Raw genomic sequence first — 24,972 nt, forward strand, 5'->3', positions numbered from 1 at the left:
ACTGAGGGAAGTAGTTATCAACATGTCTCATTTTATGCAATGAAACCCAGTTAGTAATAAAATAGCATATCTTAACGCTAGCCCATATTGATAACTTCCATCCTGAGTTTCACAAAATGTTGGGTCAGTGGTAAGACAATGACAGCAAGCACTGGTGGAGGTAGAAGACAGGGACAAAGAATACTTTTTTGGTTGGATAGAGTAGCCTAGTGGTTAGTGCAGTGGACTGATCCTGAGGAACTGAGTTTTTGATTCCCACTGCAGCTCCTTGTGACTCTGGGCAAGTCACTTAACCCTCCATTGCCTCTGGTACAAAATAAGTACCTGAATATATGTAAACCGCTTTGAATGTAGTTGCAAAAACCTCAGAAAGGCAGTATATCAAGTCCCATTTCCCTTTCCCTTCCCAAACAAAGCAATCTCTAGTCCCGTTCTCTAGTTGCTGATGTGTTGGGCAAAATATTGGTTGAGCCATAACCATGCTGGCCCACCTCATTCTACTGTATATGGTACACAACACCATTGGTCTGTAGTTCCATATGGCCTTCATGATCCTTTGTCTAGGCTATGTAAGCATTGTATAGTATAACGCAAACTCCTAGGGGTCGATATTCAGACTGCAGGACTTAGCCCAGCTAACTCCCACGGTCAACACTACACCCAGATATTCAGTGCCGGGCTATTTTCAGTGACCGTCATTAAATATCGAGTTTATTTTTGGCTGGTTTGAATATAACCAGCTAAGTCAATATTTAGACTTAGCCAGTTGTCTTCAAACTGGTCAAAGATATCCCATGTTTTCATGCAGCCAAATATAGCCGCTAAAGTGGGACTGAAAATCGGCAGATAGCTGGTTATATACTGAACATAACTGGTTATCCACTAACTGCTAACCAGCAATATTCAGCGGGAGATATCCGGCTATCCCCCACTGAATATCGCCAGATAGTTGGTTATGAGGCATTTAACTAGCCAGGTGCTGATCCTAGCCGGTTAAATGCTTTGAATAATCGGGGGGCTAAACTCAAATAGAGGACTCCATCTTTACACCTTACCAGTGCTTCAGATATTCCAAGACTGGCCTTGGAGTAGACACTAATGAACGAAATAGCTGAGCTGATATTCTGTACTTACTTCCTCCAGAGCTATTTGATCCAAGTTCTCGCTGTTGAATTTTTTGCTGAGCTTCTTCCAGTTGCTTTGCAACTGACTCCAAATTCTTTTGTGCCTGGTCATATTTATTCTGAAACAAAATCAGATTGGACCCAATTCAGGAAAGGGTACTAAAACTTAGATGCCCAAAATTTGGGCACTTAGAGGGGCATAATCGAACGGGGGCATCCATCTATAAGGGCGCCCATCTCTAGGGACGGTCCCGTAAAGAGGCGTCCTGACCGTATAATCGAAACAAGATGGGCGGCCATCTTTCGTTTCGATAATACGGTCGGGGCTGGCCAAATCTCAACATTTGGGCCGACCTTAGAGATGGCCGCCCTTAGAGATGGCCGGCATCAGTTTTCACCGATAATGGAAACCGAGGACGGCCATCTCAAAACCGGCCAAATCCAAGGCATTTGGTCGTGGGAGGAGCCAGCATTTGTAGTACACTGGTCCCCCTCACATGCCAGGACACCAACCGGGCAACCTAGGGGGCACTGCAGTGGACTTTGTTAATTGATCCCAGGTACATAGCTCCATTCCCTTGGGTGCTGAGCCCTCCAAATCCTCCCCAAAACCCACTCCCCACAACTGTACACCACTACCATAGCCCTTGTGGTTGAAGGGGGGCACCTACATGTGGGTACAGTGGGTTTCGGGGGGGGGGGGGGTTGGAGGGCTCCCATTTACCACCACAAGTGTAACAGGTAGGGGGGGATGGGCCTGGGTCCGCCTACCTGAAGTGCACTGCACCCACTAAAACTGCTCCAAGGACCTGCATACTGCTGTCATGGAGCTGGGTATGACATTTGAAGCTGGCATAGAGGCTGCCAAAAACATGATTTTAATTTTTTTTTAGGGTGGTAGGGGTTGGTGAGCACTGAGGGAGTACGGGGAGGTCATCCCCAATTCCCTCCTGTGGTCATCTGGTCAATTGGGACACCTTTTTGAGGCTTGATCCTGAAAATAAATGGACCAAGTCGGCCAAATGCTCATCAGGGCTGGCCTTCTTTTTTCCATTATCAGCCGAGGATGGCCATCTCTTAACCATGCCCCCGTCCCGCCTTCGGAACACTGCCAACACGCCCCCGGGAACTTTGGCCGACTCCGCGACGGAAAGCAGTTGAGGAAGGGCCAAGCCGGCTTTTGATTATGCCGATTTGGCCGCCCCTAAGAGAAGGGCGCCCATCTCCCGATTTGCGTCAGAAGATGGCCACCCTTCTCTTTCGAAAATAAACAGGTTAGGGTCCTATTCTATAAAGGTTATGCTCCTAGATTTACGCTCATAAATTTAGGCGCATAATTTATGCGCCTAAATGTATGTTAAATCTATGAGCATAATAGGCCCTAAATTAGGAGCATAAATTTAGGAGCATAGATTACGCTCATAATTTAGAAGTGTAAATTTAGGCACATAACCTTTATAGAATAAGACCCTTAGTGCCAATCCTATGATGGCAATATCACTGAATATTAGAATAAGTCCACAATACTTAATGTCAACTTAGCGCCAATTAGATAATTTAGTTATGTGCGTAAATGACCCTTGCGTGCCCAATTGTGTGCCCTTTATATAATTTGGGGGATTGTGCCAACTACAAACATAGGGCCCTCTTTACAAAGGCACGCTAGCATTTTTAGAGCGCGCTAAAAATTAGCACACGCTAACTGTGTAGATGCCCATAGGAATATTATGTGCATCCAAGAAACCAACAGGGCAGTCTATCTGCAAGATCCAAGATGGCAACACAAAAAGCAGAACAGACGAAGAAATCTATATGAAGTTGAATTTATTCAACCAAACTATGTCCAACCCAGGCCATGTTTCGCCCTTACAATGTTTTAGTAATGATGCTGAAGGATTCATGGAGCCATCGTGTGGATTCCCTTGTCATATGATTGCAGTCATATGAGTCACAACACACATGTGAAGAGGTATCCAGTTCTCAACATAATTTGCCCCTGAGGCAGCCCATGTGTGGGCGAAACACAGCCTGTGTCGGGCATTGCTGGTTGAATAAATTCATCTTCATATAGATTTCATTGTCTGTTCTGCTTTTTGTGTCGGAAAAACAACAAAGCAGATCAGTAGAAGGTAAACATCAATTTATTAAATGGAGACCAAATATTCTAATCAGCCCAACACAGGCCATGTTTCGCCCAGCAGGGCTGCTTCAGGGGCTACAAAATAAACCTCAATTGTCAAGATAAAATAGATTTGTGTAATGGTAAAAAATGTGTAGTAATCTGAAATCATAAGTCTTATAGTATCGCGAGGACGTTAGATAGATCTCACGTCATCACCTTTCATGATTATTCGGTTGTGCTGTTTTTTTACTATATTTTAGAAGACTTATGATTTCAGATTACTACACATTTTTTACCATTACACATATCTATTTTATCTTGACAATTGAGGATTACTGTGTAGCCCCTGAAGCAGCCCTGCTGGGCGAAACACGGCCTGTGTTGGGCTGATTAGAATATTTGGTCTCCATTTAATAAATTGATGTTTACCTTCTACTGATCTGCTTTGTTGTTTTTCCATCTTGGAGCTTGCAGATCGTCTGCCTTGCTGTTTTCTTAGACCCTGCTTTTTGTGTCACCATATTATGTTCATCTACATTGTTAGCATGAGCTAAAAACTCTAGTGGACCTTTGTAAACACAACCCTTAATATAGCGTCATGATATGGAAAAGAAATCTGTGGGTTGTATAAGACAGAAGTGCTCAAAATCACAACATAGGTGTTTACTCATGATACATTATTGTTTTCATTTCTGTTAAGCTTGCCTGTTTTTCTGAGAGCTGTTTCACGAGTAAGTACACAACAGGTAAGATATATATAGGAGGAAAAATAGGTCATGCTATGGTAATAGTGTCCTGTTTTCTTATGTTGTTGGCCATGCATCAACCCAATTACCATGTCAATAGCCACCGATTTATAGCAGTTTGGTTCTGACAATAATCTTGTATTAACACTGTAGCAATGGTATTTTTACCAGTTCGGCTATACGGCATTCACCTTCGTGAACGTTTACCTGCAGATCCTTTATCTCTCTTGATGTCCGGAGCCGATCAGCCTGTTCAGTCTTCAAAACCCTGCAGGCTACTTCACCTTTAAATCGTTCATCAGATAATTCTGTTGTCAAGTCTGTAATCTAAAAAATACGATTAAAACTGAGTAAAGCACAATCGTGTCCAACAGTAGTATTTTATAAAACTTGTGTTATTATTATTATTTATTACATTTGTACCCCGCGCTTTCCCACACACAGCAGGCTCAATGCGGCCTACATAGTAACAATATAAAGAATTACAGAAGTCGTAAAAAGAATATACAATTTGTAGTAAACGCAATATTAATGGGGTTAACGGATAAGTAAATTGAACATAGGAGCAATTGGGTGTAGAAGGAAATGAGCGTTGGGAGGTAGGCGTAGGAAGATGGAGAGGAATGGATATGGGGTAGCAATAAGGATAATGGGAAAGAAGGTCAATGTATAACAATCTTCAATAAGAATCATGTAGCAGGCTTTGGTTAGGTTGAATCGTTAGGGTAGGCTATCTTGAAGAGATGGGTCTTCAGTGCTTTTCTGAAGGGCAAAAGGCCGTTGATGGTACGGATGGGTCTTGGTCTATCAAAGATGTTTCTGAAAGTGAACTGTGCAACATACAGGTAGTCAATACACTAAGGAGTCCTTTTACTAAACAGGTCGGCGCATATTTTTGATGTGCGCTGTTCCCCTTTTACCATAGTGGGTAAAAGGCTGTCTGTTTGCTGGAAAAGAAATGACCATGCGGTAAGTGAACCGCTTGCCGTGCGGCCATATCAGGGGGGAGCACTTACCGCTTACACATTGAGGTGGCAGTAAGGGCTACTGCGCTAACCTGGTGGTAACTGGGCAGCGTCGATTACTGCCGGGTAAGCACAGCGCTACAAAAATAGAAAATATTTTTGTAGCACTGGAAATGATGCGTGCTAATTAGTTTTAATTAGAATGTATGTGCACAACTTTCTAGGTGTATTCTATAATGTGGTGCTCATAAATTCTAATGCTTGAGGCTGAAAAGGGGCATGGCCATGGGTGAGGAATGGGTGGGTCATGGGCATGTCAAAAACCTATGCACACTATTACAGAATACACCCGATCTGCGCCTAACTTGTGTATCTGGTTCCAATATACTTATTTTAGGTGACATTAACCTTCACCTTGAAGACAAAAAATCCTCATGGACACAAGAATGTACAGATTTCCTCCACTCCTGGGATTTCTCATGGCCAAACTGCGAACCCACTCACATCAAAGGTCATACATTAGACCTTTGTGCACATAAAATGACCACAGACCAAAATTTCAGATTAACAGACATGTCAGAAACTCCCTGGACCGACCACTTTAAACTCAAATTATCCATACTATGGCAGAGAAAGGGATCCTAACAAATTCGACAACACACAAATATTAGTACAACAGGTCGCATTGACCCAACGGAGTTCTAGTCTAGGAGTTCTGGTTTTTTGACATCATTCGCAAGGTGCGGCCTCCAAAACTGAACACAATACTCCAGGTGGGGCCTCACCAACGTCTTATACAGATGTCAGGAAGTATTTTTTCACGGAGAGGGTGGTGGATGCTTGGAATGCCCTCCCGCGGGAGGTGGTGGAGATGAAAACGGTAACGGAATTCAAACATGCGTGGGATATGCATAAAGGAATCCTGTGCAAAAGGAATGGATCCTCAGAAGCTTAGCTAAAATTGGGTGGCGGAGCAGGTGGGGGGAATAGGGGTTGGTGGTTCGGAGGCGAGAATAGGGGAGGGCAGACTTGTATGGTCTGTGCCAGAGCCGGTGATGGGAGGCGGGACAGGTGGTTGGGAGGCGGGAAAAACTGCTGGGCAGACTTGTACAGTCTGGGCCCTGGGAGAGACAGGTGCAAATCAAGGTAAGGTATACACATGAGTTTGTCTTGGGCAGACTGGATGGACCATGCAGGTCTTTTTCTGCCGTCATCTACTATGTTACTATGTTACTATGTATGACAACGATTGGTCAATAAATACAGATTCTACCCACTTCCTTTCAGAATGGGACTTAAGATGCAGCAGTGTACTAGATGCTTTAGCACCTATAAAAACCCAGATCATCAAAAAGAATTAATTCAACACCTTGGTTTAACGAAGAACTAAAAAAAACTAAAGACGCAAACCAGGAAAATGGAACGCAAATGGAAAAAAGGAAAGAATGAACATACACTTAATGAATGGAAGCTAACTCTTAGAAAATACAAATTCGCAATCAGACAGGCACGAAAATCCTACTACAAATCTAAAATAGGTCAGGATTATACAGACCTAAAGAAATTATTCCATGTTGTAAATAAACTCCTGGACACCAACCCACTTACCACATCTAGTACAGACATCCCATCTGCTGATACACTGGCCAATTACGTCAACGAAAAAATCCTAAAATTACATAATTCACTTCCCCTCAAGAACTTGGACACTGAATATTTCTTCAATCTACTTGAATCTACCTCTGGAGAATACCCAGCGGATCGTTTTCGGTTGCACTTTGCTCCTCTCACTCCCTGCTGGAGGCCTCCCTAGGCCCACCTTTCAATATCCCTAGTCCCTAGTGGAATTGGGCAGGAGTGATTCCTAGTCGCTCCTGCCTTAGCTGGTACTGGGTTCAAAATGGTGCCAGTGGCCCCTAACAGTACTACCATTAGGGCTCATGTTTCAGGATGTAATTTTACAACTGTGAATTTCATAAGTGAATCACAAATATCTATTTAATATTAAAGATAGGTTGTAAGCTCTTTTGAGCAGGGACTGTCTCTCTCTGTGTTGGATGTTCAGCGCTGCGTGCGTCTGGTAGCGCTATACAAATATTAATAATAATAATAGGTCACGAAACTCACTTTTGGATATAAAAGACATCTTTGAAACATGTGATACTATATTCTTTCAGAGAAAAAGTGGCCGCTTTTTAATATTTTGAGCATACCTAGCAGCATAGAATAGTAACATAGTAGATGACGGCAGAAAAAGACCTGCACGGTCCATCCAGTCTGCCCAACAAGATAACTCATATTTGCTGCTTTTTGTGTATACCCTACTTTGATTTGTACCTGTGCTCTTCAGGGCACAGACCGTATAAGTCTGCCCAGCACTATCCCCGCCTCCCAACCACCAGCCCCGCCTCCCACCATCGGCTCTGGCACAGATCATATAAGTCTGCCCAGCATTATCCCCGCCTCCCAACCACCAGTCCTAAAGCGGCGTTAATCAGTATTTCGCCAGTTTTACTTGGTCCTTTTATTTTCACGACCAAGCCTCAAAAAGGTGCCCGAACTGATCAGATGACCACTGGAGGGAATAGAAAGCATATAGTGCTTTGTAATGTAATATATTGTGATATATTGCTTAAGCCCCTAACAACAACATTTCCATTAACTCAGGTCACTAATGCACAGTGGGCGTTTTTTCTTTCACGTAGGTATTTATCCAGTGACCTTTCAACTTACGCAATTTGCAGAATCCTGTGAAAGTCGTGGCCCTCATCACGGGATTTATTTAAAGTTCTAAAGCTGAGATATCCCCCGGACCCCTCCAGACCACCAATGAGATAAGGTGGCCCTTTGGGGTTGGGTAGGGGGCTTGTGGGACGGTTGTCTGAGGGGGACCAGATACCTGGGGGGGACCCCACACTGGCATCCTGGGAGCATCGGGCCGCGGTTTTGCAGCCCGATGCTCCCAGATGGTAAAATAACTCCAGTAAAAAGCTGCGGATGTTTTTATCGTGGTTTTTGGGCCCTAAGGCAACTTTTGGTGTTATCACTGCTAGTCGTGTTAGGCTATTTGCATAGTAGTGAGAAGCAAACCCTGCATTTGCATATTTTGCATCTCATTATTACCTAACCAGTGGCAACTTAAAATATCGCCGCAGTATTTTTAGTCAAGTGGCGTTAGGGTCCTTTAGGTCGTGTTAAGGGCCAAATAACCCACGTTAAGGCCCTACGACTACTTGATGAATCCTCTCCCTAGAGGTTCTAATGCCACATAATTCTCTTTAATAGCCACACAAGGGTAAAGACAACGCGACTGGTGCAAGAGAAAACTCTACGCCTTTACAATGGATCAGAAGAAAAAAAGAGAATGAAAACAGTAACAAAGGCAATGACATTTGCAGGATGTGCCTGAACTGTGTCTGGCATGTCTTTTGTGCATCTAGACCCTCAGGAACAATACAATTACTCGAGCTTCTCATAAGATAGTCTGTTATCAAGGCATAGCACATTAAACTATAATTTTTATATAAAGGCAAAAGTACAAATGATATTTTTGCCTTTAGCAAAAAAAAAAAGTAAAATAGTGTTGAGGTGAATTGTCCAAGTATTTGATACACTGTCAGAGAACAAGGGACTGAATGCATGTCGCTATTACAGATTTAGGGCACTGTTCAAAAAGGATATTTTCTCATTTTCTACTTATGGAAATATACTTTTGGAATAACATTCTTTTACTAAAGGGTGTTAAGCCCTCAATAAGTGATTACATTTCGCAAATCTCTGAAAACCTCTTTCTTCAACAAGGCATACCACAATGATCAATAACTGTAATCGTAACATATTGTCACTTCACCTTATATTCTGAATTGATCTCTTCCAAGATTTGTTTGCTTAAGTGTTTAACTCTATTATAGCATCTATGTTCTCAATGTAACACCAATTGTTATCTTTCACTCTGGAATGGCGACTGCCATAACGGAGCATTGTAAGCCACGTTGGGCCTGCAAATAGGTGGGAAAATGTGGGGTACAAATGCAACAATAAATAAATTAGAGCACCACAGAAACATGTTAAAATGTTTTGTGGTGTTTTGCTTGCTTGTGCTAACTTGCACATTGCTGATTTTTTTTTTTTAAGTAATTTTGGGAATGGGCGGAGAGTGGGCCAGTTAACATGTAAGGATTAGTGCAAGCTTCCTGGATAACACAGGGTTAATGCAGGAGCACTGAGCACCTCCTAAATAGGAGGAAATAAGTGCTCCTACATTTTTTTGCAGGTTTTGCACACTAACCCCCAGATTTTTTATAGTGCACCTAGAAATCCGTGCTGAAATCCAAGCGTATTCTATAACAATACACGTAACTTAATTGGCTAAACAAGCTAATCAGCAATAACAATAAAGAGCATTAATTGGCAATAATTAGATTTTAGGCGCACAACTCACTAAGCATTTTCTGTAATGCAGTGCGGCTAAGTTCTAATGCGCGCAGGCAAAAAGGGGCATGTTATGGGCATGGAAATGGGCGTTCTGAAATTTAAGTACGTAATTATAGAATATGGCGCAGTGCACCTAAATCTATGTGCTGTGATTTACGCCATGTTTTCACTGATGTAAATGGAGGCACGTAGATTTAGGCGCTGAGATATCAACTAAGCGTATTCTATATACCGCAACTAAATCTAGGCGCCACTTAGAGGATATGCTTAGTCGATGTTGATTTCTGCACCCATTTTTTTTCATGACCAGCAAAAAAAAAAAAAATGCCCTACAGTGTGCCATGTTAAATCAGGGTTTAGCGTGCGGTAAAATCTCACATTAGAATGCATTAAGCCCAGATTTTATGGGACTTTAGTAAAAGGGCCCCTTAGACTCCTTGGTACTAAAATGTGGCAAGGTTCTGCAGTTAGAGTTAGATTCCATGTATGGTGCCCAAAAAATTGGCACCGAAAAATACCCGTGTAATCCGCGCCTAAAGTTTGGTACAGTTTATAGACTACATGCTTAAGCGGAGAGTTGTGCGTAAACTTAGGCGTGGCCATTTACACCAAGGAAAATGTGGTGCAAATGCCTGTACCTAAAATTACGTGCGGAGCACCGTTATTCTGTAATTGTGCACGTAACTCAAACCACACCCCTATTTCACCCTGAAACACCCATGATCCTCCCATATTCTTACCCCCCTTTTTGGACCACGTGTAAATGTTAGGCACAGATCCTGCACCTAAAGTTATGTGCATTGGTCCCAATTAAATCTAACTAATGCCAATAATTGCACTAATTGACTCATTATTCTATTAAATTGTGCGTGCAAATTGGGAATGCCTACATTTGTACACGCGATTTTTGGTGACCTTTATAGAATCAGGGATTAATGTACAGTAATCACCAAAATTAATATGCTGTAGCCAAACTTGGGTATTAATCTAACAACATAAGAACTGTCATACTGGGTCAGACCAAAGATCCATCAAACCCAACATTGGCCAATCCAAGGCACAATTACTTGGCAGGATCCCAAAACGTAGACACACACCTTGCTGGTCCCCAGAGATAAGCAATGGTTTTCCCTAGATCTACCTTGTTAAAAGTTTATTGGTGTTTCCTCCATGGATTTGTCCAACCCTTCTTTAACCCCAGCTACATTAACTGCTTTTACAAAATTCCAGAACTTAATTGTGTGTTGAGTGAAAAATGCTATTCAGTCATTTCATGGAGTGTCCCTTAGTCTTTGTACTTTTTGAAAGACTAAACAAGTGATTCATATCTACCCGTTCCATTCCACTTCGAATTTTGTAGACCTGGCTCCATCATATCTTCCCTCATGCATCTCTTCTCCAAGCCTAACTTTCCTCATGATGAAGTAATTCCATCCCGTTAATTATTTTGGTCACCCTTCTCCGTACCTGTTCTAGTTCTACTATATCTTTTTTGAGATGCAGCGACCAGAATCGCAAAAGACCCGTGGTGGAACAATTGAGGCAGTATAATATTTTCCATTTTATTCTCTAGTCCATTCCTAATAATTCCTAACACTAAATGTTTGGGACATTACCAACATTTTGGGAAGGGTTGCCATTCAGTTAACATAAAGAAAAGGTTATTATCATGTATTAACTGTAAAGCAGAGAACACTTTTAAGTCGAAAATGTGTGCTTTGTCCTGTTTGTCTCCCTCCCTCTCCCCTCATAAGTACGTAAGTATTGTCACTCTGGGACACACCAAAGTTCCATCAAGCCCAGTATTCTGTTTCCAACAGTGGCCAATCCAGGTCACAAATACCTGGCAAGATCCCAAAAATGTTCAATACAATTTATGCTGCTTATCTCAGAAATAACCAGTGGATTTTCCCCAAGTCATTTTAATAATGGTCTACGGACTTTTCCTTTAGGAAGCCATCTAAACGTTTTTTAAACCCAGCTAAGCTAACCGCCTTTACCACATTCGAATCTTTTCCGGAGATGGGAAGGCGGTAGAATGAGAGGACATGAAAAGAGATTGAAGGGGGGCAGACTCAGGAAAGATGTCAGGAAGTATTTCTTCACGGAGAGGGTGGTGAACGCTTGGAATGCCCTCCCGCAGGAGGTGGTGGACATGAAAACGGTAACGGAATTCAAACATGCATGGGATAGGCATAAAGGAATCCTGTGCAGAAGGAATGGATCCACAGAAGCTTAGCTGAAATTGGGTGGCGGGGGGAAGAGGGGTTGGTGGTTGAGAGGCTAGGATAGGGGAGGGCAGACTTATACGGGGTCTGTGCCAGAGCCGGTGATGGGAGGCGGGACTGGTGGTTGGGAGGCGGGAAATACTGCTGGACAGACTTATATGGTCTGTGCTCTGAAAAAGACAGGTACAAATCAAGGTAAGGTATACACATATGAGTTTATCGTGGGCAGACTAGATGGACCGTGCAGGTCTTTTTCTGCCGTCATCTACTATGTTACTATGTTACTATGTTACATTCTCTGGCAACGAATTCCAGAGTTCAATTACACATTGAGTGAAGAAAAGGTTTCTCCGATTCATTTTAAATTTACTTCTCTGAACAAGGGTTGCTTTTTTCCCCTGCAGGTGCCCCCTTGGGCCTATTTTACAATCCCTAGCGGATTAGGGATGCAATCAGGGTAGGCATGATCCCCAGTTGCTCTTGCCCATGCTGGCTCTACTCTCAAAATAGCTGCCATGACCCTCTAGTGGCAATCTCACGAGACTGCTGCGAGAGGTCATGGCAGCCATTTTGAGAGTAGAGCAGACTTGGGCAACAGCAACTGGGGTCACTCCTGCACTGACTGCACCACTAGAACACAAGGTATTGTAAGGTAGTCCGGTGGGGGGGAGGGGACAATTTGCATTCTTTTTTCGTGCAATTGCAAGTATATGGTTAATAGAGTGCTCCAAATAAACGCTTTTCGTATAAAGATTTAGTCGAAATTTAAGTCCATCATGTGGTTTTTCTAGTGCTTATATGTTACTTCTCATTGCATTTCAATAAAATATTTTGAAAAAAAGAAAAAGAAAGAAATTTAAGTCCATCAATTTGGGATGATAAACTCTTTAGGAATTAGCCTTTCTGTGGAGATACGATGTGGCGCAAAAGTCAGCCATTGTAAAAGCAGTGCGGCTTTTAGTTTCAGTTTTCGTTAGCCGAGGTCTATGTATGCAGAGGCTATTGTGCTTGGAGGTAAAATATGGTCTTTCATTATTTAAATTATATATATATTCTGACTTGGATACTATTTGGGTAATTCTAAAGAATTTTCAGGCTTTGTCGGATATGATGAACATTCAGCATTTTAATCAAACTTATGATATGCCCAAGTACTGGTCAGCTTATAGTGTTAGTAGGGAAATGATATTTATTTATGTATTTATTTGTTTGTTTGTTACATTTATATCCCACATTTTTGTAGGCTCAATGTGAGTGGAGGAGTAGCCTAGTGGTTAGTGCGGTGGACTTTGATCCTGGGGAACTGGGTTCAATTCCCACTGCAGCTCCTTGTGACTCTGGGCAAGTCACTTAACCCTCCATTGTCCCTGGTACAAAATAAGTACCTGAATATATGTCAACCGCTTTGAATGTAGTTGCAAAAGCCTCAGAAAGGCAGTATATCAAGTCCCATTTCCCTTTCCCTATTTGAGATTCTACATGGAATGTTGAGATTCTGTTGCTACTATTTGAGATTCTACATGGAATGTTGAGATTCTGTTGCTACTATTGGAGATTCTACATGGAATGTTGAGATTCTGTTGCTACTATTTGAGATTCTACATGGAATGTTGCTATTCCACTAGCAATATTCCATGTACAAGCCTGCCCTTGCAGATCAGCAACGCAGCCGCGCAGGCTTCTGTTTCTGTGAGTCTGACGTCCTGCACGTATGTGCAGGACGTCAGACTCACAGAAACAGAAGCCTGCGCAGCCGCATTCCTGATCTGAAAGGGCAGGCTTCTACATGGAACGTTGCTAGTAGAGGAGTAGCCTAGTGGTTAGTGCGGTGGACTTTGATCCTGGGGAACTGGGTTCAATTCCCACTGCAGCTCCTTGTGACTCTGGGCAAGTCACTTAACCCTCCATTGCCCCTGGTACAAAATAAGTACCTGAATATATGTAAACCGCTTTGAATGTAGTTGCAAAAGCCCCCCCCCCCCCCCCCCCAAAAATGGACATGCATCCATTTTTGGTCTCAGACCTTACCACCAGCCATAGACCTAGCAGTAAAGAATTTGTGCGATAATGACCTATGCGCGTCAGATGCCACTTGGCGCGGGTCTGCTACGCATGCCAGAAAATAAAAAATATTTTGTGGATGCAAGCCAAAAATGAAATTACTGCAGGAGCCACGCTGTAGTTGGGTGGTAAGTCCATTTTGGTGTGCGTTGGGTGCGTGTAGATACTTACGCGGCTTAGTAAAAGGGGCCCTAAGCTTTTAGGCATCTCTACATCCATCTAATTCCATGTAGACCATAAGCTAGCATTTCCTCTGTCCCTTGATCTTTCTACCATGTTTGTTGACCACTCCCTACTGCTGCACAGGTTACAACACATGGAATGCTTACCGCCGCTCTGTAAAAGGTCCCCTCAATTATTGGGGTAGCAGCTGACTGTTCATTGAGATTGTTTTAAAATTGTTTTCAATAGAGTATGTTAATTTGTTCATTAAGAGGATTAAGGATTATAATATCTTTGTAATTAGTTAAATATGGGCACTGTTTACTAAGCCGCGCTATAGGCATGCTAGCGTTTTTAGCGTACGCTAAAAATTAGTGGATGCTAAAGATTAGACACACTCATAAGAATCTATGAGTGTCTAGCATTTAGCGTGTGTTAAAACCAGGAGCATAGCCAGACCTCATGGTGGGAGGGGGCCAGAGCCCGAGGCTTGGGGCACATTTTGAGTGCCACTCCACTGCCCCCCCACCGCCTCGCCTTGCCTCCTCGCCCCCCCACCACCTCACCCCTCCAGTGCCTCGCCTCGCCTCCTTGCTGCTTTCCCTCACCGCTCCCCGCCCCCAAAAACAAATACCTTTGCTGGCGGGGGTCCCCAACCCCCACCAGCCGAAGCCTTCTTCAGCGCCAGTCTCAAGCGCAGCCGCGTTCGCTGCCCTGCTCTTCTTGCTACTGCTGTGCATGCTGACGCTTCTTTATGTGAAACTGAGAAGGAGCATCAGCGTGCACAGGAGGAGCAAGAAGAAGAAAGAGCCGGGCAGCGAATGCGGCTGCGCCGGAGACCGCCGCTGAAGAAGGCTCTTCGATGCTGCTCTTAACTCCTAAACCTAAACCTAACCCTTCAACTGTCCCCTATCGCTGATATGTCCCATCTGTCCTAACCCTTATCCCTTACTTGTCCTGTCTGTCATAATTAGATTGTAAGCTCTATCGAGCAGGGACTGTCTCTCCATGTTCAAGTGTGAAGCGCTGCGTAAGTCCGGTAGCACTATAGAAATGATAAGTAGTATTTATTTTATTTATTTTTGTTACATTTGTACCCCGCGCTTTCCCACTCATGGCAGGCTCAATGCGGCTTACATGGGGCAATGGAGGGTTAAGTGACTTGCCCAGAGTCACAAGGAGCTGCCTGTGCCGGGAATCAAACTCAGTTCCTCAGTTCCCCAGGACCAAAGTCCACCACCCTAACCACTAGTAGTAGTAGTAGTAAGGCTTCGGCTGGCGGGGGTTGGGGACCCCCCCGCCAGCCAAACCAAGGGCCCGGGCAAAATTTGCAGGGGTTTGGGCCCCCGTGGCCCCCGTATGTACGCCCCTGGTTAAAATGCTAGCACAACTTAGTAAACAAGGCCCTATATTTTTTATAATTATCTTTTGAATTCTAGTCCATTTATTTTTGTGAATACCTATTCATTAGAGATATCTTCAAAAGTCAGCTAGTTTGTGACCCTCAAGGACTGGAGTTCAAGATCCCAGTGTAAACCACTCAGAAACACAAGTCGTACACAAACAGCAGTTCTTTAAAGCAATTTCGTGGTGGAGGTGGTGGTGGTGGGGTGGATGAATAATTTTCAGTGGGCCTTTTCCCATGGGTAAATAACTGTTTACCTGAGAGGGGAAGCTTTGATGAGTTGCCTCATATTACTTTGAAATGTCAGAACTTTAAATTTACCTTTATACTGGTGTGGGAAACTCATGAATGTCTGGAAATATACAAAACTGAGCATTACCGCAACAGGGTTTCAAAACCCCAATTTCGCTCGGTACACTGGGAGCTTGAAAATGATTAGGCGCTTGGAAAACACATGAATACATTGCTGAGGCAGTCATCACAGGATGAAAAAAAACTTTAGATTGCAGTATTGCAAGTAGAATAATGATGTGATTCAAATTTATACAATCCTGCACCGTATGCCCTTAGGGTCACATGGTTCCACTAACTATTACCTATCGCAAACAAACACACAGCTGTCTGTCCCATTTTCATATTTCATGTCGTTTGGGTTGTGGAAATGATCTATTACAGAAATGCTATGGATAATGTCCTCTCTCCTGTGACATATGACTCTAAGCTTTCTGATGTGCTGAGAAAATGATTGTATTTGCTGAGAAATTTGTCTTTGAAGTCGGTTTCCAAGAACACTACAAGAAATGAATTACAATAACTTAAACAAGGTATCAAGACAGCACAGAGAGGTAACAGGCTTTGCGCCCATTAATTAAATGCATGATGCAAATATTTTTAGCTTTTGTTTGCTGCATAATCATGACCGTTGATATTTATGAGCTTCGAATTTGCTGTTTGTTAATGTTCTGTTACAAAGTATCAAAAGAGCATCCAAAGTAGAAACAATATTGCAAGAAAATAACAAGGACAATGGAAGCAGAAATCTGGCATTGAAATACCTACAATAATCTGAATAATAATGGAAAAGAAAACTATAATCGATCCAAAATAGAATAAAGGAATCCATAGCCCTGTGGTAATACTTCTTATGGATTCGTATTATGGTACTTGTGAACTGTATAATATTATAATTTATGCATGTTATTTATTTATTTATTTATTATCTCATTTGATAATAAAGAGTGGAGGAGTGGCCTAGTGGTTAGAGTGGTGGACTTTGGTCCTGGGGAACTGGGTTCGATTCCCACTGCAGGCACAGGCAGCTCCTTGTGACTCTGGGCAAGTCACTTAACCCTCTATTGCCCCAGGTACAAATAAGTACCTGTATATAATATGTAAGCCACATTGAACCTGCTATGAGTGGGAAAGTGTGGGGTACAAATGTAACAACAACATGGAATGTTGCTACTATTGGAGATTCTACATGGAATGTTGCTATTCCACTAGCAACATTCCATGTAGAAGGCTGCGCAGGCTTCTGTTTCTGTGAGTCTGACGTCGTGCAGGACGTCAGACTCGCAGAAGCCTGCGCGGCCACATTGGCGATCTGCAAGGGCCGACTTCTACATGGAATGTTGTGTTGCTAGTGGAATAGCAACATTCCATGTAGAATCTCAAATAGTAGCAACAGTGGAGGAGTGGCTTAGTGGTTAGAGTGGTGGACTTTGGTCCTGGGGAACTGGGTTCAATTCCCACTGCAGGCACAGGCAGCTCCTTGTGACTCTGGGCAAGTCACTTAACCCTCCATTGCCCCAGGTACAAACAAGTACCTGTATATAATATGTAAGCCGAATTGAGCCTGCTATGAGTGGGAAAGTGCGGGGTACAAATGTAAGGAAAATAAAAATAATAAAAATTTGTACCCCACGGTTTCCCAACAGTGTCAGGCTCAATGTGGCTTACAATGCACCACAGAGGCAGACGCCAATGTAGTAAATTAAAGCTAATACAGCAGATAACCTACACAAGAAATAGTGGGGAGGATGAGGAAGGGACGGAAGGAGCAGGGAAACCAGGAGAGAGGAGGAAAGGGTAAATATGTCCAAAATTGTCTCTAGATTGATGTGTGTCCAGCAGAGGAGACACATGTTGAGTCCTTGGGATAAGCTTTTCCAAATAACAAGGTCTTAAGCGATTTCCTGAAAGTTAGGTGGTTGTAGATGGGTATTATGGGTTTCCTGCATCATCCCCCGGATTCTATATAGCGTGACTTAAGTTGCACGCACAAATCCGGTCGTATGCCAGATTTTTTCCATGCAATTTAGTCAACAAGCCAATCAGTGCTGATAATTGTCACTTAACAAGCAATTAACACTAATTGGCATTAATTCGAATTTACATGCAGAACTGTCTAAGCGTATACTGTAACATGATGCTCGTAAATTCCAAGTCACATAGTTGAAAAGGGGGCGTGGTCATGGGCATGGAATGGGCGGGTCGTGGACATTTCTCAAATATATGCTCGGTGGCTATCGTAATTACTCATATTTTAAAACATTTATAGATCAGGGGTGGGCAACCACGGTCCTCAAGGGTCGCAACCCAGTTGGGTTTTCAAGATTTCCACCATGAGCATGCATGAGTTAGATTTTCATGTATGCAAATAGATCTTATGCATATTCATGGCGGAAATCTTGAAAACCGTAGTCCTCAAGGATCATGGTTGCCCATCCCTCTAATAGATATAAAGAGGCATATTCAGGGCCGGTCCTAGGGTCTCTGGCGCCCCCTGCAGACTATGAGTTGGTGCGCGCCCCCCCCCACCCCCAGCATCTCCTTTCTCTCTTCTCCCACCCTGCCCCTGTCCAGCAATTCTCCTTTGCCCCCATCCCCCTCCCATTTATGGCCACCTGCCTGCCCTCTTCTCCCCCCAATGTCCCCCTTTTCCTTCTTGCCACCCTGGGTGGTTTAAGTCTTTTTTAATTTTCCTCCGTCCCAGAGGCCGCGTCATTTCAAAGCCCTGCCCATCTCTAGCCTTCCCTCCCTTCGTGAGTTCATTCCCTCAGAGTCCCGCCGTCGAGGAAATGACGTCTTGTGGTCTTGTTGGAACTAGGTTTGACGTGGCCTGCATCCCTATACCACTACATCTCAGAACACAGTGAGTGGAGGAGTGGCCTAGTGGTTAGAGCACCGGTCTTGCAATCCAGAGGTGGCCAGTTCAAATCCCACTGCTGCTCCTTGTGATCTTGGGCAAGTCACTTAACCCTCCATTGCCTCAGGTACAAATTTAGATCGTGAGCCCTCTTGGGCAGAGAAATATCCAGAGTAGCTGAATGTAACTCACCTTGAGCTACTACTGAAAAGGTGTGAACAAAATCCAAATAAATTATTTGAGATTCTGTTGCTATTATCTGAGATTCTAAATGGAATGTTAATGTTGCTATTCCACTAGCAACATTCCATGTAGAAGCCTGCCCTTGCAGATCAGCAACGCAGCCGTGCAGGCTTCTGTTTCTGTGAGTCTGACGTCCTGCACGTACGTGCAGGACGTCAGACTCACAGAATCAGAAGCCTGCGCGGCCGCATTGCTGATGTGCAAGGGCAGGCTTCTACATGGAATGTTGCTAGTGGAGGAGTGGCCTAGTGGTTAGAGCACTGGTCTTGCAATCCAGAGGTGGCCGCTTCAAATCCCACTGCTGCTCCTTGTGATCTTGGGCAAGTCACTTAACCCTCCATTGCCTCAGGTACAAACTTAGATCGTGAGCTCTCCTGGGACAGAGAAATATCCAGAGTACCTGAATGTAACTCACCTTGAGCTACTACTGAAAAACGTGTGAACAAAATCCAAATAAATTATTTGAGATTCTGTTGCTATTATCTGAGATTCTAAATGGAATGTTAATGTTGCTATTCCACTAGCAACATTCCATGTAGAAACCTGCCCTTGCAGATCAGCAACGCAGCCGTGCAGGCTTCTGTTTCTGTGAGTCTGACGTCCTGCACGTACGTGCAGACTCACAGAATCAGAAGCCTGCGCGGCCGCATTGCTGATGTGCAAGGGCAGGCTTCTACATGGAATGTTGCTAGTGGAGGAGTGGCCTAGTGGTTAGAGCACTGGTCTTGCAATCCCGAGGTGGCCGCTTCAAATCCCACTGCTGCTCCTTGTGATCTTGGGCAAGTCACTTAACCCTCCATTGCCTCAGGTACAAACTTAGATCGTGAGCTCTCCTGGGACAGAGAAATATCCAGAGTACCTGAATGTAACTCACCTTGAACTACTACTGAAAAAGGTGTGAGCAAAATCTAAATAAATAAGATTTCAGTGGTCTTGAAAGTTCACACACAACCAAACCTATTTTGGTAAGACATAGTTATTTTCTGAAACACCGACAGAACCTTTAAAGCTCTGCAGATCTGAGCATTTATAAATAAAAAGATTCTTTAGCTCACAGCTCCAGTCAGTGTAAATCATCAAATTCTAACACAGAAGTTGAATAAGCAGCAACTCTGGGGAGTTAATCCCAGAGAGAACCTGAAAAACATCACTTTTTTGTTGGTTTATTCATTAAACTGCATTTCTGGAGGGTACTTTTGGAACGCTCAGCATTCTCATGAGGCGCTGGGAGAGTCGGGATGGCCTCTGATTCAAACATCAGTTTGAGGGCTGTTGTCATGCAGCACCAAGCTCTCATTACATCGCGCTATCCTGCAAACCATTTGTCACAGGCCAAATACAAATCTGGAAAGCTAAAATTTATAGCTTTCAATTTCTATATCTGTTTGCATGACAAAGAAGCCCTGAGGATATTAGCAAATGCTAAGGGAAACAGCACAGACGGCTGGTCCACTTTTCTTATGTACATGCAGCTGCCAGGGTTGGACTCGCTGTCTGTCGACTATAATGGGGACTTGTAAACACAAACGCTGGCTCGAATACCGCTACCTGATTTGGCTGATGGTTTCCAAACATTAATCCACATGTGGTTTCATTTCATTTTTTTTCACGCCTCATTACCATTGCTGCTATATTCTTTTTTCCTCTCCAAATATTAGAGTTATCTAGTACTTCAGTAAGCCAAGATGCTGGCAATAACATTTTTAAGAAAACAATGTGCAATTTCATAAACGGAAGCGCTCTAGAAGATGCCCTATATTGAAAGCACTTATGTTTGTTTATTTATTTTATTTTAGTTAAAAAATTTATATCTGGCACCATCTACAATTCGAGGCAGCTTACGTGGAGGAGCATAATTGAATGGGGACGACCATCTCTAAGGGTGTCCATCTCTAAGGACGTTCCGGCGAAGGGACGGGGAAACCCGTATTATCGAAACAAGATGGACGTCCATCTTTCGTTTCAATAACATGGTCAGGGATGCCCAAATCTCAACATTTATTTCAGCCTTAGAGATGGTCATCCATGGTTTTTGGCCATAATGGAAACCGAGGATGACCATCGTAAAAACGACCAAATCCAAGCCCTTTCGTAGTGGGAGGAGCCAGCATTCATAATGAACTGGTCCTACTCACATGCCAGGACACCAACCGGGCACCCTAGGGGGCACTGCAGTGGACTTCACAAATTGATCCCAGGTGCATAACTCCCTTACCTTGGGTGCTGAGCCCCCCAAGCCCCCCTAAAACCCACTCCCCACAACTGTACACCACTACCATAGCCCTTAGGGATGAAGAGGGGCACCTACATGTGGGTACAGTGGGTTTCGGGTGGGTTTTGAAGGGCTCACATTTACCACCACAAGTGTAACAGGTAGGGGGAGATGGGCCTGGGTCCGCCTGCCTGAAGTGCACTGCACCCACTAACAACTGCTCCAGGGACCTACATACTGCTGTGATGGAGCTGGGTATGACATTTGAAGCTGGCATAGAGGCTGGAAAAATGTTTTTTAATTTTTTTTGGGAGGGGGAGGGGGTTGGTGACCACTGGGGGAGTAAGGGGGGGAAATCCCTGATTCCCTCCAGTGGTCATCTGGTCAGTTTGGGCACCTTTTCGAGGCTTGGTCATGAAAAAAATGGGACCAAGTAAAGTCAACCAAATGCTCATGAGGGACGACCTTCCTTTTTCCATTATCGACAAAGGACGCCCATCTCTTAACCACGCCCCCGTCCCGCCTTCGGTACACTGCCGACACGCTCCCGTGAACTGTGGTCGTCCCCGCGACTGAAAGCAGTTGAGGATGCAAAAAAATCGGCTTTCGATTATGCCGATTTGGACGACCTCAGGAGAAGGACGCCCATCTCCCGATTTGTGTCGGAAGATGGGCGTCCTTCTCTTTCGAAAATAAGCTAGATAGTAACGTTCACAATAAAATGAAGAAACACAAAATCGACAAATAGAAGAATCTTTTATACTGTGAAATACAGTGTAGAATTATTCAAAAGCCTGTCTGAAAAAATGAGCTTTTCAAATTTTCCTAAAGGAGAGTACTGTTTGAGCTCATCACATTTGTTGTGGTAATGGAGTTCCACAGTTTTCGGGCTGCCACCGTAAATATGGTATCTCTGAATTCTTCTAGTCTCACCTGTCTGAATGATAGAATTTCAAGTTAATTCTGGCTCTGAGATCTGTAGGAGTGTAAATCTTCAAAGTAGTAGAAAGGCATAAAGGGGATACATCGAGGCATATTTTCAAAGCACTTTGGGAGGCTAAGTGCTTTGAAAATGAGCCTGATGGTGTTTTAAACACCAATATCATAATCTTAAAACAAATCCACCAGAACATAGCTGCTGCCTGGAGCCACGTCTGAGGTTGTGTGGGACCTCCTTTAACTATTTACCTTTTCAGACTTTTGGATCCTTGTTTGCCTACACCAGGATGGCCCCGAAACAAAGGGGGAAGGTAAGGATCTATCCATCTAAGCCTCTGAAGCCTCCCGACGTGAAACAACCTTTGATAAGGACCTACTCCACTGCTCCCCGTTTGAAAGTGGCTCCATTAATTGAACCATGTGTAGGGGAGGCTTTGGTTCGTCATCAGGTGGACCAGCTCATTGAGCCAGGATGCATGGAATCTGCCTCCCCCACCGACATCTGGCTGAAAGGAGATGCAGGACACTACCCTGGCTGTCGAGGGGCAGGATTGTGGAGTGTCGCTCGGATCGGAGTCCAGAGGAGCAAATGACTCTCTGGTATTGGCGCTTCCTTCAGGTGAGGTCACAGTAAGGGCAAGGAGGCTCTGCCTGTGGAGATTAATAAGAGAAGAGAACTGGGGATAGCTTTTAAGGGGCTAGGTACTCTGGCCCAAGCTTCCAGCCCTTTGATTAAGCCCCCAGTGGTGATGCTGGACGCTATCTGGGCAGCCCTGATAAGATTAGACATTTCAGTGACTAAGTCTTTTGATGAACTTGCTGCACTAAAATTGGAACTGGACAAGGCTCAACAGGAGGGGAAAACAAATACCAGTATGTTATCTGGAATGATGGAGAAAGCTGAACAGACTCTGGAGCAGAATGGAGCAAGATAAGATTGTTTTATGAACTGAGAAATCTCAATCCAAGATTTGTGATTTTTCGCAAAGTATCCTTCGAGTTACCTAGGGACACTTTGAAGACGTATTTTGTTGATGTCACAGTTCAAGGAGAGGTGGGCCTTTGGGCTATAGCCGCGGACCAGCATACAGCAAGTGAATCCTTTGAGTTAGCGCAGCACTAGGCAGAGTACTAGGCAAAGCAGGACAAGGCTTGACTGAAGACAAGGCAGACATGGCTGGGATGACCTCGACAAGGCAAGGCAGGTTCAAGGAAACAACAGGGCAACCAATCTGCAAACTCCAATGTGCTAAAACATAACATACATAGTAGATTACAGCAGAAAAAGACCTGCATGGTCCATCCAGTCTGCCCAACAAGATAAACTCATATGTGTATACCTTACCTTGATTTGTACCTGCCTTTTTCAGGGCACAGACCGTACAAGTCCGCCCAGCAGTATTTCCCGCCTCCCAACCACCAGTCCCGCCTCCCATCACCGGCTCTGGCACAGACCGTATAAGTGTGCCCTCCACTATCCTCGCCTCCCAACCACCAACCTCTCTTCCCCCACCTGCTCTGCCACCCAATTTCAGCTAAGCTTCTGAGGATCCATTCCTACTGCACAGGATTCCTTTATGTTTATCCCACGCATGTTTGAATTCCGTTACCGTTTTCATCTCCACCACCTCCCGCGGGAGGGCATTCCAAGCATCCACCACCCTCTCCATGATGTCAGAAATCTGCAGCTACCTTATCAGGACCCAGAGAGATTTCAGGGTTAGGCATCATTACTTTTTTCCCCCCAGTTTTTTCCGCTTCTTTTTTTTTTTAATGGTCTGCTAACTTTGGGGTAGAGAAGGAGGGGAAGGAATGCTTCATGTGCAACCATCAACACCAAGCAGATCAATGAAATGTAAACAGATCTTTATTGATGAAAACACAAACCAAAATACTGTCCAAAACAGATTGCCACCTTCTGGAGAGCATTTTTGCTTGAAGTACCTTGCTGTTTTTTTCACGTGCAATGGTGCCTTTTTCAAGAGGTATTTTTTTGCTCCTGGAGCAGTCCCTATTTGGGCGAAACACGGCCTCTATCGGGCAGTATTTTGGTTTGTATTTTCATCAATAAAGATCTGTTTACATTTCATTGATCTGCTTGGGGTTTTCCCACAAGGATGGTTAAATAGTGTTTAAGCGCCTAACCACAGATATTTAGCAAGAGATAACCGGTTATCTCCTGCTTAGTATCCCAGTTAGCGGCTAACTGCTAACCAGCTATATCGCGTGAGATAGCCGGTTAGGGGTGGATATTCAGCATTAAGCCAGCTATGTTGAGTGGTCAAAATAGGTTGCTTAAATAGTAGGGCTATCTTTGACTGCTAAAAAGTTAACTGGTTAGCGCTGAATATCGGCATAGCTGGTTAACTTTTGTAGCGGACAAAATAAACCTGGATATTCAATGCCCAATCACTGGATATGGCCCAGCATATTGAAATGTTTAATATTAATCCAAGCCAAAAAAATAATTCTTCTACAGAAATTTGGCCAAACATGAAAATACACAATAATGCATAAAAGGAAAAATTGTAAAAAGAAATAAATACAATACTTGATATCCAAAAAAAAGTCCTCAAAAGGAGAATAGAGAGATAAGAGATAATTCTAAAGAAGAAATGAGATACTATTATCGTTAAACAAGGAAATAAACCTTAGGGGACTGACTATCAGTGGCGTACCAAGGAGGGGGGGGGGTTCGCTAACTTCGCTCGTTCGTTGCAGCTCCCTCTGCCCCGGAACATCCGGGGCAGAGGGAGCTGCAGCGAACGAGCGAAGTTAGCGAACTCGGAGCAGGCACGCGCCGCGGCACCCCCCCCCAGTGGCGTGCACCCAGGGGGTGTCATTTCACCGGAGGGGGGGAGGTGTTCATTTAGCGGGGGGGGGGGGGGGCGCATCGGCGATCCGCCACGGGTGCCATCCAGGCCAGGAACGCCACTGCTGACTATTATTACTTCTTAGCAAGACGGCTGATACAAGTCATGGTTGAGGATTCTGACCAGTTGCAACAACCTTGTTACTTAAACCATAGTTAATTGAGATGGATCCATAAAAAGCTCTGGGATGCATTAACAGGAATTGACTCCTATGTTTTTGTGTAGCTTTAGCAACATCGAGAAATAGTTGCACCATCAAAGAACAAAAAGTGGTATTTTATAATCTATGAAAGGACATGCAAACTTTGTA

At 43.9% G+C, this 24,972-nt stretch overlaps 1 protein-coding gene across 3 annotated transcripts in view; it reads right to left on the minus strand.

The window, feature by feature from the left end:
- Positions 1-24,972, minus strand: part of MYO18B (myosin XVIIIB) — a 549,955-nt gene that overhangs the window by 238,184 nt on the left and 286,799 nt on the right. For all 3 annotated transcript variants that reach the window (XM_030218025.1, XM_030218027.1, XM_030218024.1), the window contains exons 27-28: positions 4,200-4,319; positions 1,135-1,243 (exon numbers count right to left, since the gene is read on the minus strand). In XM_030218025.1, coding sequence (XP_030073885.1) covers positions 1,135-1,243; positions 4,200-4,319 — 229 coding nt within the window. The remainder of the gene's footprint in view (positions 1-1,134; positions 1,244-4,199; positions 4,320-24,972) is intronic.

This window comes from Microcaecilia unicolor, chromosome 11 (assembly GCF_901765095.1).
Source record: "Microcaecilia unicolor chromosome 11, aMicUni1.1, whole genome shotgun sequence".
Lineage (NCBI taxonomy): Eukaryota > Metazoa > Chordata > Amphibia > Gymnophiona > Siphonopidae > Microcaecilia > Microcaecilia unicolor.